The sequence below is a fragment of the Phaenicophaeus curvirostris genome, chromosome 25 (genome assembly GCF_032191515.1).
Source record: "Phaenicophaeus curvirostris isolate KB17595 chromosome 25, BPBGC_Pcur_1.0, whole genome shotgun sequence".
NCBI classification, from domain to species: Eukaryota; Metazoa; Chordata; class Aves; order Cuculiformes; family Cuculidae; genus Phaenicophaeus; species Phaenicophaeus curvirostris.
The window spans coordinates 6,181,597-6,197,593 of NC_091416.1; the positions used below are offsets into that span (position 1 = coordinate 6,181,597).

At 43.3% G+C, this 15,997-nt stretch overlaps 1 protein-coding gene across 6 annotated transcripts in view; it reads right to left on the minus strand.

The window, feature by feature from the left end:
• Nucleotides 1-15,997, minus strand: part of PRDM10 (PR/SET domain 10) — a 47,209-nt gene that overhangs the window by 23,471 nt on the left and 7,741 nt on the right. For 4 of the 6 annotated variants that reach the window (XM_069876466.1, XM_069876463.1, XM_069876465.1 and 1 more), the window contains exons 2-11: nucleotides 14,697-14,886; nucleotides 12,725-12,889; nucleotides 11,017-11,076; nucleotides 8,108-8,227; nucleotides 6,894-7,101; nucleotides 6,270-6,511; nucleotides 5,056-5,259; nucleotides 2,599-2,671; nucleotides 1,830-1,947; nucleotides 781-910 (exon numbers count right to left, since the gene is read on the minus strand). In XM_069876466.1, coding sequence (XP_069732567.1) covers nucleotides 781-910; nucleotides 1,830-1,947; nucleotides 2,599-2,671; nucleotides 5,056-5,259; nucleotides 6,270-6,511; nucleotides 6,894-7,101; nucleotides 8,108-8,227; nucleotides 11,017-11,076; nucleotides 12,725-12,889; nucleotides 14,697-14,789 — 1,413 coding nt within the window. In that variant the 5' untranslated portion in view covers nucleotides 14,790-14,886. Of the gene's footprint in view, nucleotides 1-780; nucleotides 911-1,829; nucleotides 1,948-2,598; nucleotides 2,672-5,055; nucleotides 5,260-6,269; nucleotides 6,512-6,893; nucleotides 7,102-8,107; nucleotides 8,228-11,016; nucleotides 11,077-12,724; nucleotides 12,890-13,819; nucleotides 13,950-14,696; nucleotides 14,887-15,997 lie in introns of those variants that run through there. The other 2 variants (XM_069876468.1, XM_069876467.1) reach the window with 2 other exon arrangements.

Sequence of the window (15,997 nt, forward strand, 5' to 3'; positions counted from 1 at the left end):
GATCTTACAACTGTCTGCACTTAATGCAACGTTCAGGGCAATGAAAATGAGCAGCAGGCACTCGTAATAGACAACATATACATTCCTCCCTCTGAGTCAGCACCAAACTGTGACCCAGCATGGTGCCAGAGGAAAATTACCATTCCAGATATCAACTTGCAGCAAAGTCATAAAACAGAGCAATTGATCCATTGTGACACCTTTCATAAAAGGACTTGGTGGCAACTTAAGCATGGTCAGCAAAAAGGATTTAGCATTTCACTCATATAAGTACATCACATTAGGGCCCTACAGAACACAACCTACAGCCACAAGCAAAAGAACGTTTTGCACGTGGCTGTGCCTACAGCCACCCTTTCCATTAATATTAACAAGTTAGAAAGAATCATAGCTCAAACTGATTTAATTCTACCAGCAACAGTTGTAAGACCAGACTCTGACCTCACGTTCCAGAAAGGACAAATAGGAACCTAAATTCCCATTACAGTTTTACTGTCTAAATTACTTCTGTGATGCTGCTAAACTGCCGCAATAACCTATCTCACTGCTAAGTGCTTTGAGATGAAAGTTGCTGTAGAAATTCAAGTGATTTTACAGTTTTTATAGAAGCTAAGTAGTGCGCTCTCCTGGCAGAGAATCACAGCTGCAAACCCAAGAATTACTTGAGTATCAATCCACAGCACGCCTGCAATTTGCACTGATGCCCCAAATTCTTTTAGTTAAGAACTTATGTCCCACGTGATTGATTTTTTTTCCTCCTCCCCAGCCCCCAAAATATACCTGCGTCCCTTCTTCACACTTTTCCCCATTTTCACTGGTTACTTCCATACGCATGAATTTGGGAGGGCGCCCCGGGCGTCTGCCTGGTCCAAACCTCCTTTTTCCTCGCCCGCGACCTCGGCCTCTGGCTCTGCAGAATACATAGTGCTCCAGGTTAGACAAAAAAAGATGGATTGGGAATCTCCACTGATTTTATGCTTTCCTTCTCTGCATCACTATTTGCCCATTCAACTCTGTAACAAAGACCTGAAGAAATTCTGGAAGCAAACAAATGGGAGCTGGCTGGTATCTATTTTGTGCTCTATGAGAAACCAAAGTCCGGAACGCATCACAATTCATTTCACTAATCATGAGACCAAGAGGACTCCTGGCTTCTAGCAAGTCCTCTGCCACGGCAACTCTTCTACTTCCAACACCCCAGTGTATGGTGTGCTGGAAAGCATTTTGAGCAGGATGGAACAAACGCACACGGAAAACAATTGAAAACCTGAAGCCGCAACATCCCTGCCCAACAAGGCCTTTACCATTGATGTCAGGCAATAAACTGAAGAGAACCATTTTCTGTGTCAAAACAAAGAAAACAGAATGCAACCACTTGCTAAGTTTCCAGAAAAAGGCACCAGTGCCTTCTGCTCGCTGATGGATGTTTGTGGATTCAGCTTTTAATAGATCAGGATAAAATACCTTGCCAGCCCAATGAGGTGCCAAAGCACTCGAAGTTTTGTTCTCTGAGCTCTGTATCTACAAGCATCTGAGAAGCATCATTATCTCAATATTGTGGTACTGAAACGATATTTTAAGCCATTGTCAAAAATCCAAAAGAGAACCAAAAAAATCTCATCTTTCCCTGGGATATTTATTTCTCTCAAACTGCTTCTTTTGCAAAGTCTCTTGCATCCATCAGCTTCCTGGTGCCATATTCTAACCTTCTGGTGCTGAGCTGTTCCCTCATGGGTACCAAAGTCGGCCAGTGAGATCTGTGGGGCAGAAACCCTCCTTTCTGCCAGCACCACAGTGACACACACAGACAAAACTAAAGCTCCCAGTACCTGCTGAAGAAGTCCAGCTTCTCATCGTGGGAGTTGAGGTGCTGCTGAAGTTGCTCTGAGCTCATGAAACGACGATTGCACTCATAACATGGCCAGTTCTTCTCTTGCTCTCTGAGAACTATGTTCAATTGGAAATGTCAATAACACCATTTCAGTCACCATCAATTAAATGCCTCATTTTTTCCCCAAGGCATTCTGTCCTCTGTGGGCTGTGTTTCTCCCCTGAAGGTTAGAGGGACTGAGGAACACCCAGCATTGCTCCACTGAGCTTTGCTTTTATCCCCTCTGCACCGTGGCACGGCTACAGTTCATTGCAGAAAGACAGAAAGGTCGCTGGGGACAGTTCACACGGATTACGTACACTGCTTGCAATTCAGGGAGCTTTTGAAATGTACCCTTGTATGGAAGGACACCTACAAGACTCTGTCGCTGGCATAAATTAGGGGAGGTCAAGAGAAACTTCTCAATGCAAGGCAGCAGCATATCAGTTTATGACAGGCTCAACATTTGACATCAAGTACTGAAACATGCCTCTCTCCAGCAGCAATGTAACACTTCCCAGAAACTAAAGCAGAATGTTATACTGTAATGTTAGCATGAGAAGAATGAGTAGAAATAAGTCCAAATAATGCGATCTAGATTTGGTTTAACTGGCCTTAACCTAACAGAAATCTGGGAGCACTGTACAGGCCATTTACTTGTGACTAAGAGGTACAACACCCAGCCACCCTCACAGCGCAAACATCGAGAGCAGAAGAGCCCGAGTTACCCTTCCTTTCCTCCTCAGATATGTCATGGATCTTCTGGTTCACAAACTCTGCGTACGAGGCAGCGTACCACACCTGCAGCAGGAACACAAGGCAACAGAGCACTTAGATGGAATCAGAACTACAGGGAATTTGTTTGAGAATGTTTTTAAGCAATACATTTACTTCACTCGCTTTAACCACTGACTCCTATTGCTCCTTTCCTCTTCAATAACAAAACCTATGGAGATCAATATGCCCCTACTGAGGAATAAAAGAGCTTTGCTCAGAAAGCATATCCTTTTAATTTTAAGGTATAGCCTCCTAATGTGAATGTTAATCTCACACATGGCTACCAGTGGCTGTAAAGGAAATATGATTAATCTCTTTAGACCTAACAATACGATTGTGAAGGATGGATATCAGCAGAATACTGTTACTTGCTGTACCAAGAGGAATGGAAAAGTTTTAATTTGAGAGATTTCCTATTTCTTTGCTGCTGTCTTTACATAGACAACAGGCACCACCGTCCACAGAGACCCATTTGAAACGTTTCTGGTCTTCTGAAGGACTGGAGAAATACGGTCCTGCTTCCCAAAACAAAGAGTTGATGCCCTGCAGCATGCTGAACCTGTCTTCATTATAAGTGGGATTTAGGAGGCCATCAGCAGAGAGGACCACAGGAGGCAGAAAGACGAAGTTCATTAGAGTCTAAAATCAGATGCTTACAACGGCTGAGAGAGCTGGGGTTGTTCAGCCTGGAGAAGAGGAGGCTGAGGGGAGACCTCACTGCTCTCTACAACTACCTGAAAGGAGGTTGTGGAGAGGAGGGAGCTGGGCTCTTCTCCCAAGTGACAGAGGACAGGACGACAGGGAATGGACTCAAGCTCCACCAGGGGAGGTTCAGGCTGGACATCAGGAAAAAATTCTTCACAGAAAGGGTCATTGGGCACTGGCAGAGGCTGCCCAGGGAGGGGGTTGAGTCACCTTCCCTGGAGGTGTTTAAGGCACGGGTGGGTGAGGTGCTGAGGGACATGGTTTAGTGATTGATGGGAATGGTTGGACTCGATGATCCCGTGGGTCTCTTCCAACCTGGTGATTCTATGATTTAGCTGAGAATTTTTGCATCATTTCTCATTTCATCCTACTGTTTGATTAAAAATGTTCAATTTTAGAAGAGGCTTCTTAAAGAAGGCACGAACAGATTTTCAGCATGAAACCTGGGCAAGTTTAAACTTGCAGGGGGCCGCAGGCATTTTCACAGCATGCTAAGTGGCATTTCTAATACCTTCAGAGACTCACTAAGGGGAGCATGTTACGGTGCAGGCATCTCCCTAGCTATACGAAGAAGAGAGCCTGTAGCTCCCATGCTACTCAACTGCCATGTCAGGCAAAAGTTCTCTAATTGACCCTCCCAGTTCAGTCTTCGAACAAAATCTGTATGAAAGCCCCACATCCACTGAGGGAGGAAAACACTCTACAGAGTACAGGTAATTAGCTTTAAATTATCAAACAGATTTTACCCTAAAAGACACTACCAACACATGAAGCAAGAAAAACAGTGCTTCTACTGGCAGGTCTGTAGAGATTTAATTGACGTCTGATTTCAAATTCATTTAAAAATTGTTGAGAAAATTATGTTTGGATACGCTTAAAATGGGTTAACAAGGTTTCTAGCAATTCAGCTTAAATTAAGGACTGATTTTGGGGAAAAGGAAAAAAGAATCCTACTTTTAAAAATCAACAACAAGCGTGTAAGTGAGCTTTTGCCCTGGTTTAACTAAGTGTGTTTAAAACAGTTTTTTTTTTGTTAAACTGTTGAAAATTACATCCAAGAAAAGATTTGAAGAACAATTTCCTGATATCAGCCTATTTTGGTTACCCCCAGTTCCCCAAAAGATGTTGAAAATGAAGGTCATCTCAGCCAGCCACACTGCTTTGAGCTCAAAGTAATCAATACATTTTCAGAGGGAACAAAATGTAACTCACAGGACAGTCACAATATCCCTTATCATTTTCCACATGCAAAGTTTCAAAAGTTCCAGGAAAGGCAGGCAAAGTGAGAGACCACATTCACTTAAGGGACCAGAAAACAAGTGAAGGGCACAGAGGACTAACGGGGAAGGGCACCCAGAACTAAATGAATAAGACCGCTGCAATAAAAATTAGATTGCATCAGCAAAACACAAGCAGTGTAAAGCATGACAGCGACAGACGAATCATTTACATACTTTTATTTTAAACCTCCTCATTTTATGCTTGAGCCAAAGCTCATTGGAAATCCCTAGGCTGGTGGCTAACTGCTTACTGACCGTAGTGACATTTGATTCAGGCCATCATGTGCTTTATCAGAGAAAAAAGACCTAAAACTATTTACAGCAATCATTTCTGGCACTTGGAGATGCACTTATTACTTAGCAACTCCAAGATTTGATTTCATCAGTAGAAAAACGAGTCATGAAACATGAGTGATGCCATACCTTGAGCTCCTGCTTGGGCTCCACATTCTTAATGGTTGTGTAATAAATATGGTGGCCGTACTGATAGGCAACCAGGTTCTGCTCCAAATGGTTTTGAGCTGGACGCACAAACATCATCCAGTTACAAAGAGCCTCGCTGGAAAGTTCAAACCACAGATCCTCTTGCAAATCTCTGTCTTTTCTGTCACCCTTATCAAGGGACACCTGTAGCAAAATCCAATTACATGTGACTGAAACTGCCTGGCAGCAGGTTCAAAGGAATCTAAGTTTCTAAAGTACTGTGACCATGCAGCTTTTACATTAGGAAAGCAATGAAGGCATCACTAATTTCCTCCTTGCTAACAAGGACCTGAAACAGTAAGCAGTTAGAAAAATCCTTAACAAATGGTAGAGATTTAATTATGGAGACACGACAGCCCTTTCCACGGCTTTCAAGGTCAGGAAGCATTCGTTACAAGGGTCAGGATCTAACACGTGGCTATGAATGAGGCACAAGAAGCTGTAGCTTTAGCAGGCTATATGGCACCAGTTGGAAGGTATTTCTAACCGGCAGACCCACTTCTCCTTTCATTTCCTGACTCGTGACACTGTCTTAAGGTGGAAGCAGCATTTCCTTCGCTGAACTTCTTGTGGGTTACTGAATCTGCCTGTGGTCACAACCTCCTTCCCACTAACCATCAGAGACCAGCAGTCCTAAGACTGTGGACCTAATCTCTAGCAAATAAAAGACCAATTTCTATAAAGAAATCAGTAAATAAGTGGATAGAACTGAGTCAAGTCCATTATACCTCACGCCTACAACCTGGCACGAGGAAGGGAAGAAACAAAAAAAAATCTCTGCCCTACATCTTGTCGAGGAGGGAAAGGGGAAGAGAATATTTTTAATTGAAGTTACAGCATGACACAAAGTAATGGCTACAATGCATCCTCAGAGGGGGCTGCTATTTTTATGTCCAGATGCTGCTTCAGCCCATGTGAGAGTGATTCACAGCACTAAACGTTATGCAACCTGTATATCATAACCCCATAGTGCCAGTATGTTCCCCACGATTGTGTCTTCATGAATAACGGTAGATTAGAAGCCAAAGCAATCTGGGTATTTCTGAGAAGTAACACAGGAACAGCTCTTGTGAAATAACTGATCGCAGCAAAGCAACAAATACATGAAAACCAAAGCTTAAGCACAAATTATCTCTCGTGCACACCTCTCTTACCTTCAAGTGGATGTAGCAGTCTTTGAGTTCAGTTTGTCGAACAAGAGGTCCTTCCACAGGTCCAAACTGTGTGCGTTTTGGGATGCGCCTTTTGGAGAACACACCTCCCAGGAACCTGTCTATATAGAGCACCAGGGGGAGGCTGGCTCTCGCCCTGGTCAGCACAGGCCGGTTCGGGATTGGATGCAAAGGTCCGTGTTTTGGGCACACCGAGGGGTGTGCATTATTACACTCTTCACACCCTACAACATCAAGTCAGAGAGGATATGACTGTCAGGCAGACACTCACGCACCAGCTCAGAAGAGACAGCCTTATCTCTCTCTAAACATCTTTGGCTCAGCCATGGGAATGTTTATTCCGATAGACTGTCTACAGTTTAAAACATTAGAGAGGGCAGCCTCCTGCAAAATGAAGAACAAAGCAGCTCAGAGTCTCCACCTGAGACAGAATCTTGCCTTTTCAGTAAAGCAGCCCGACACGAGTCTGCATTTCTGGATATAAAGGGGTTTATTTATAACTGATAAAATCTGAATGATTTTGACTCTATTTACTAGACTCCAAATGGAGAGGAAAGAAGAAAGGGGAGGGCAGCTAAAATACCACATACTACTTCATATGCTTACACAAATCATTGGGATCAAAGGGTCGAGGTGGATCTGGATCCCATTCATCCATGTCAGTGTCTTCCCCATCTTCATCTTCATCTTCGTCATCATCATCTTCCTCTTTTGTTTCCATCCTTTCCATTTGCTCCTGCAGAGGTCCTAAAGGGTCGGAACCATCCATTCCCTCCATAGGAGGTAACACCTGGTTATGCACCGGTAACGACGCCTGAGGAGAGAAATCACAACGAACAAATGGATCCACAAGGAAAAACACTCTTTCAAGGACAAGCAATGAAGGTTCTTACTAGTCCGCCCTTTCTGCTTCCTTTGGTAATGGAAAGAAGGACAAGGGAAAGTAAAGTGGCGTGATAAACGATTGCTGAGGGATGTTTCGCATCGCTGCTGCTGACAGTCTCACTCAGGACAGCTCTGTGTCACTACCCAGCTCTGCCCTGACAAGGACTGACTTCTCAGGAGAAGGAAAGGATATCAGAGAAGTTCTGGATCCTCACAGAAGGCCTGAAACAAAGTCCAGGCTCTGTGGAAATTCTCAAGAGCCTAAGGCTGTGTTTTAACTTCTGGACAAGTGAGAGAATCCTGCACTTTGAAGATGATCTTTTCTCTCCTGTTGTACAATCAAACACACACAATCCCAGAGTACACACAGAGATCAACAAGGGATGAGACAACACCGGGACCAGATATAAACTATGGGACGTGGAGGATAGCTAGGGGCATCGTATTCTTTCACTGATTTTGAAGCTTATCCCTTTTATTCCCTACAAAAGAAGGCAAAACATTAATTGAAGTGCACTGCACAGAGTAGTCCATCACCCCACGCAGGTTTCTCAGGTAGAGAACAAGAAATACTACACACAGTAAAGCTGCCTTAAAGAACTGGCAAAGAGACCCAGTGGATGCCAGTCGCATGTGACAGTCAGCATCACACCTTCTGTTAACTCTGCTCGTCAAAGCCGAGAAGAGCATTTTAAGGGGGTTGCTCAAGACAGAACAATCTGCAGACCAGGTGTCTCTGTATATTAAACACATGATCTCTCCTAAAAAAACCCCACACATTCCATGGTGAGACTACGAAAGACGGTACAAATCTGTGCTACAGCCTTCTCGCATCTCCTCCCGCATCACTCAGACGTGTTTTAGCACTGGAGACAATGGAGCAATGAAATCGGTGTAGTCGTACATTTAAAAGAAAAGGGTGCCTGGCGACTTACTCTATCTGCTTGTGGACCCTGCTCCAGAGCCATTTGCTGGGGGCAATCGGCAACGTTGCCGAGCACGGACAGGTTGGTGGGATTCATGCTCTGAGCAGCAGCAGGCAAGAGCACAGTTACCTAAAATTATAGGCACTCATTTTAGCACTGCGTCATTTCTGTCAGTCATTTAAGATACGGGCAGTGCCCTGCATGCAAAGCTCCCGGAGTCCTGCACTAGGTCAGAAACTGCAGCAGTCCAATGATTTGGTATTTTTCATCAAGGATATGGACTTGGACAAAACCTGCAGATCCAGCAATAAAGGGTTCAAATCTCAGTCTAGACTTTGTGGCTTTTGAATCTCCTACCTCCCACCTTTGGCTTTAAACGAAGGTCTTATCCAGCTAGGGTTCAAACTGCACTACACGCAGATGTGAGGAGCTCTTCAGCTCTTGGTAAAACCAGTGATTCGGGGTCTTTTTCTCTTCTATCGTGAAATTTACTTTTAAGGGAAAAGGTAAAGTGGGAAAAAGAAACATCTCCTCTTTCGGCCTTTCTTTTTCTCAAGCCAACCAAGATCCATTACAACACCAAGATGGTGCATTGACCTTGCTGGAAGATCAAGCGCTTTAAGAGGAGGATTCCAACAATTATTTTATCTTTACATTATTTGGTCATATCATGCATTTTCGGTTGTTTCCGTGCTCTTTTTTTGTGTGTGTAGTAACAAGGAAACTAATGCATCTTACTGTACTGCTCCCATCCATTCAACGATAAAACACAGCAGAAGTAAGATCCTAGGAATCACCTTTCCTGTCTCTTGTTTCCTGCTTATCTATGCAGGAATTTGCACTGTTATCCTGCATGATTTTTCATCCCTCTCTGAAGTTGACATCATGTGGCTTCCAGTTTGTGCCCCTGACTGTTAAACAGCTTTTATGCTAAAATTAAATCCCCTGCCCCTCTACAGAGTGTTTAATAAATATCAGACAAAACTGAGAACAGTGAGTTGTGCCAGCAGTGAAGGAGCAGGCAAGAAAATCCATAACATAAGCAGACAGCCAGTCTTAAAACTTGAAATCTAGTTGTTTTGTTTAAAGATGTATTAAGAGTAATTTATGAAACTGCTTAAAAAATACAGCGAGAGACTTCAGGGAACAGTGTGACAGCGAGGAGGAAACCGCCAAGATGACAGCTGAACCAATCTGTCTGGTATTGATAGTTCTGATGCCAAGTGGCAACAGAAAAGGCATCATTATCGAATGGCAGACCTCCAGGTCTGCCAGAAATGAGGTTCACACAAGCTTGTGTCTGTTTGTACCTCGTATTAGCATTTCCTACCACTAATCACACTCCAAGCGTCTCCCTGCTTTCACTTCCATGTCAGACACTGCAAGGAATATAGGCATCATTTTAAAAAAACTTGTAGTTTCTTTTTAAGATAAAGTTTCTTTTGAAAGACAAGGGGAGCTTTAGTTAACATTTGTTGTCAGTTCACGGATGTCCCACACAAAATGCTGATGTAAAAAACCCTGCAAAGGCAGGAGCTGCCATAATGAGGGACTAACTGCTCACAAGCAGATGAACATCTCTGCTGGGGCTGCTGCCAGCGAGTGCTGGGAGGGAAAATGGGCTGAGGACACACGGACACGTCCTGGTGCCCTGGTACTCAACACCGGACAGCAACAGCACGGCCACCTCTGCTGTCAGTGTCATCTGCACGGCACGCATAAGTAATCTCTACTTTTAATTAGGTCTTAGATTTATTTGCTAAGTGGCCTTTTAGACAATTAAATAGGACTCTTTGGCCTCTTAACACAATGAAACCGATGTGGCAAAAACATCCAGAATGACACTCCAAACACCTCCAGAGAACTGGAAGAAAACAGGTGACACCTTTACTGTGTCTGTCACACCATTTCCTGTCTGTGCCTCAACAGCTTCGAGCACCTCCTTCTAGCGAGAAGAAAAATTCTTTTTCAGTGCACATTTAGCCCATCTCTCTGCCCCAAGAGTGTCAATAAGCACGCATTTTAATGATGGCGTTAGTGATGCTTCAGATCTAACATGTCAATGCACACACGCCATTAAAGATTCACCAAGCAGTAATGATTTTAAGTCTCTATGACAAGCAGAGAATGTGAACTGGAGATCTGAAAGCACCTAGACCTGATTACCACACTGCAGTCCCCAAGACACTAGGAAAAGTGAACAACAAAACCTTCCTAGCCATGACAGATGAAAAAGTACAAATCATCAAAACTTCATAACCACAGGCTCAAATTTTGTTCTGTTCCTCACTCGCTTCACATTGGCAGGTGCATCAGACCTGGGATGCTCTGGTAAGGTACAGCAGCCAGTAACTGGTCCTTTTAGGACCTCTGCAGGTTGTGCAATGAAATTTCCTGTGAAGTGTCTGGTAAATTTAGAGTTTGATCCAAGCTTTCTGTCCTTTGACAGTCTTTTATGAATTTTGAATCATGGTTTGGGTTGGCAGAGACCTTAAAGCCCATCCAGTTCAACCCCTGCCATGGGCAGGGACACCTCCTACTGGATCAGGGGGCTGAAAAGCCCCATCCAACCTGGCCTTGAACCCCTCCAGGGATGGGGCAGAGCTTGCTGACTTAAACGACCACAGTTAAAAGATTTTTGCATTATATCTGGGATAGTAAACTAGGATTTTTGTTGAACATAAATTCAAAAAATCAGTCTCGTAAGCTTTTGCTATCATTCATGTACAAACTGGCCAACATAAAAGGGGTTTGTTATTGTAACCTTTCTGCTCTTGGTCTCTGAGGTGACAATAAATAAGTGAAGACTGACAAATACAGAGATAGCCGATTATGCTCCAGCACCACACCAACGTCCCTTTGCCTTCAGTAACAGCTTTACAGTTTCAGGCCCAAGGAAAATAATGTCTGTCTCTTACCTGCTGGGTGGTGGCATCCTGTTGGACGTAAGCCACTTGGGACGGATCTGTAAACAGAGTCTAGACAAAGTGAAAAAGGCTTATCAAACCGGCCTTGGGGATGTTTCCTCCCAGATCACACATAAACCACCCTGCTACCAACAAGTGACCCACATCTGATCCTCTGCTAACTTCTAATGTGCCTATTAGCACAGTAGATTAGTTTAACTTACCCAAGGGGCCCTATGTGCAGAGAAATTAAACTAAAATTAGGTACTGTTCCATAAAAAGAGAATATATTCTTGTGGCACTTTTCATCTATGTACTTAAAGTACTTCACAGGATTTTTTATTAAATACAGAAGCACTTTGCCAATTGATGACTTGATAAATTCTACAGGATGAAATTCAGTAGTGGTGTGATGATTACGTAACACTTGAAGGCAGGGTAGAAGATAACGGTTAGCTTTATCTTTCTGCAAATTCACACCACATATGCCTGATAGTTCCTCAGAAGGAAGCATGCAGATCCTCTATGTGAATCTGAGAGGGCCCGGAGGCTGAGGGTTTTAATTTCATAGAAGACACAGCACCTTCAATGTTCTTACAGTAGCCTGCAAGAGCAGCCCTGATGCATGAGCTTCCCCCTAGGAAAAGCAAGACTCAAATGAAAACTAATTGTTGGCTGAGGTCAGACTTGCTTGCTTTGCCAAAACATGGAATATCTGAGCTTGTAGCAGTCTGGCTCCAACAAAACACAGCATGGCATCACACAAATTCCATTAGCGCTTTGGTAATTTCATTTCAGTTGCATGACAGTGTCTCAATACCACACTTTATTTTTTGACAAAATAATAGTATTCAGAGTTTTGGAGCTGTTTGGTCAGTGAGATTCCTGGGAGATACCCTCTCAGAACACCTTAACCTCTCAGAACACCTTATCCCCTCAGAAAATCCCACCAGGTAGGAATTGTTTTTATGTAACAGCTAAAAACTGCACAAGAGAGACCATGCTGTGCGAGACTATGCCAGCGCTGCTGCGGGTGTCAAGTACGTGCACTTTGTAGCATTGCTAATCCCTTCTGTCAGCAAAGACATTCTGAAACACTCTCGACACAGCGTGCCTGGTCCTCTTTTTTTATCTGCTCACACAGAGGTACAGACACATCCTATATTAACCCCATATAAACACACGTTGTCAGAGACTAAAAACTATTTGCTAGAATTAAGAAAATAAAGGATCTAGCTCTATAAAATCAACAACTTCTCTGAAAAGAGACTACAAAACTAGATCGAATACACTGAGATCCTCTGCAAAAAGACATGAGTTATTGTAATTATCAATTACGAGAACTGTACTATGGAGAGACTCTTCCAGAAGACACATAGCTTGCTCTTAGCTTCTTACTGAATACAACACAGGCAGAATTTCTGAAGAGATTATCAATGTTTTGTAAAACACCTGTGATTTAATTATAATCTCATCCACCTTCAGAGAAATAACCAGCATTTCATAATTCATAGCCTCAACATCCTTTGATTACCACATTTGCACATCAGACAAATGAACAGCACAAATTCCCTGTTCAGACACGGGCAGATAAAAGTGTTAAGAGCAACTGCCTGCTATTTTCCAGTCCCAGCATTTGGCTGGTAACTAACTTTCATCTCAGACAAGATTGTTTTGTTTTCTAAGTGCCAAAATGGGGCGGGCTCAGAACCACACATGCCTGCGTAGCTTCCACGGGATGGATGTAAACAAGAGTGTGCTCTGAGGTGTCCACGGAGGTGTAGGAGGTGCCATCCGCTGTGTAGACAACCTGCTGCGAGGGACGGTCCTGCTCATCGCTGTACACAATCTGTGCCACCGCCCCCCCCTCGGGGACAAAGTGCACCTGGAACAAAAAAAACGTAGATCCTGTATTGAAACTGGAATGTTCACCGATGAGAGACAAGGTTGTAAGGTGCCTTGGAAAGCTGAGAGTACCCTGTGTCCCACTACCTAGCCAATGGTTTTGAAAAAAATACAAACTGCATCGTATAATACACATTTAAAATCTCATTGCATTATGCTAGCAATACAAAAATCTGGACATAAACTACCATCGCTTTCTGCCCTTGCCCTGCGTTTTAACTCACCACTTAACTGGTATAAAGGGCACCTACCCATACTCAGTTCTTGCACAATGCTTTGAAAATGCATAAAAAAAAAGTGAGCTGAGATTTGAATTGATGTATCTGTGTAATTTATTGGTATATTGTTTCCCTTTATTCTCATATTCCTTTCTGGATTTACGATTATTGCTTTATTCCGCCCGTTCTGTAGTTGGAGGCAACGTTTTGTGTTCGATGAGCAGCTGACAGAACCTATTAACTTTGATACTGCATCAAGCAATAGTATTGCACCTTTTCTGAGGCAGCAATAGGACATGTTACGTTGCTGCTCTGCAGTGCGTAGATGCAGCATCAATAGGAAATTCAACTCTATAAACAGAGAAACATATAACTCAAAGCATTAAGCAATGATTCCAAGGCCTACTGGAACAAATTCTGTCTAGTGCAGCAGGTTAAATGCACTCAAGTTGATTTTGACAGAACATGATGATCAGCAGCCCACCTTAAACAAGCCAGAATACTTAATTCCAGTGGCAATAGGAACATGTTTATCTTTTGACAACCTTTACAGGCTGAAAACCACTTTCAGCACATGGGAAAAATAGGACTGTTAGCAAGAAACCTAGTTTTAGTATCCACATTCATATTCACATAAAATGTCTGCACATAAAACGATGCCGCAGTTAGTTATTTTATTTATTTTGTTTCACCTTTTAGCTTATGCTTCAGGAGACACCTGATACTCCCTGGTGGATGCTGAGTGCTGATTTTGTACAATAAATCCTCATGCAAACACTACAGCAAGGATGCATGGAGGGTTTCACGTTTGGAGAGCACTCTGCAAACAGTAATTAAGCTTTAGAACTGCCACGAGCCAACAAGAGTATAGTTATCCCATTGTACAGATAACGGAACACAGGCTGTTAAGAATTTCCTTTCTTTGCAAATTTCAAAGCTGGAAATTACCAGGAGAGCCAGATTTTCTCAGTTTGGGGTCAAATAACAAGCAGCACCTTCTTCATAACGTTTTCAAAAGAATAAACCAATGTGCAGCCTTCTAGAAATCTCAGTGGCATCGTCTCAGGGACAGAAAGACAAGCTGCACACTTCAAAATGTGACTGTATTAGTCACTAACAATTAACATTTCTCCCTTCCTCACTACTCAGATGTCTGGCTGGAAAAAATTGTTCATATTACTTTCCCCAAGATCCACTCACAGTTCTACCTGATTCAACTGATTTCCTCAAAATGGGCTGCCACAAACCACAGATTTTGTTAATATTCATTAATCTGAATACCCTTTCACTTTCCCACAGGGCTATACATATATTTAGACACCGAAACTCCTATAGCCACTGGTTGGTTTTGTTCAGCTTGTTTCAGGTGTCTGTGTATTCACTGCTGTGGTTTGCACAGCTCACTTCCCAGAGCTTTAATCCAAAATGATCACAGATATGTTTGTGTTTCTCCTCAAAGGAAAGCTGCATTTACAGACGGGTCGAATGGGAATGCCTGCTTGCTAAGCCCCCGCAGCCAGCCCAACTCAGCCTGAGCAGACACCGAGCACTCTGGAAGGCACTAGTTACCTGAGCAGTATTCTGTTCCTGCTCAGCGGAGTCAGCCCACACCTGAGGACTTTCCTCCTTTGAGTCCAGGTCCTCCCTGCCGTGGTGCTCCATCGGGAGAGAGATCTACTGGTGGAATGTCTGCCTGAAGGGATTCATCTGTTCACTGTGTTACTACCTCCAGAAGATAAGGTGATCTTCAGTAACATGGCTATAGAAAGAGAAGAGATAGAGCTATTAAAATGAGCGTGACACACACGGAACAGAGGTACGAGGTCCCAACATCAGTTATTGCACTGCCAAAGTAAAGCAGGCTGGGCTCTACAGACACGTGCATTCTCATTTACTGTGCTGCATGATACTTTCCACGTCCTGTAGGAGGAAACAAGTCAACCATCGCTCCAGTTGCACTGAAGGATCACACTGAATGCCTCCTGCACTGAAAGACTACCTTGAATTCCTCCCGCTCTTCTTCCCTTGGCCGCAAAATACTGTCCACATTGGCCTTCTGGCACATACAGGTCAATAAATGATGCAGAAAACTGACCTTCAGCTTGCAACAAGAAAACACTACATTCAGAGATGCATTGCCAGTTTCTCAATTTGTTTGAAAGAGGTTTTGTTAGAGAATCAGTTGGCTTTACACCTACAGGCAGCTTTCACCTCGCACAAAACTGCAGTCCCAGTTGGTGCCCAGGCAGCGTTACAAAAGACAATTGTTAGAAAAAGAACAATGACCCTTAAACTCTAGTTCATGTGAGTCTGAAGAAGCTGACAAATTACTTCCAAGGTAGGCTTTATTCACCTCTCGCAGTTTTACTGGGGCCTCTCAATCTGCCACTGGGAATCTCCAAAGTGTAATTTACAGCTCCAGTGAGTGGTTTAGTCAGTGGTTCAGCACCTTCCCAACCCTTTATGTCTAACGTCATCTTAAATCACAGGCCCAGGAATTAGCACGAGGCTGAGCCCATTTAATTTTTCAGCTAGCCCAATTAACTTGATTTTATCCCAAGTGCTTCACTGGGCTGATCCAATGCCAGTCCCCTGTCTATGCACCAGGAAGAAAGCAGAAGGTTCCTTGCTGATGCTTTCATTCATTTGCATTTTAAATGCAAATTATTTTAGTCATAATTTATTCCCTTAAATGTTAGCAGTTGGCTTGTCATTGACAAACTAAAAAAAGATAAGGAGGGAAAAAAAAAAGGCAGCAGGAACTTTCTGCTAATTTTGCCAGTAAAAAATAAGCTCTGCAGACCCGAGCACTGACTGTATCGCTGGTCCAAGCCAGAAGATCTGAATCAATGGGACAGGAAAGTCTCAGG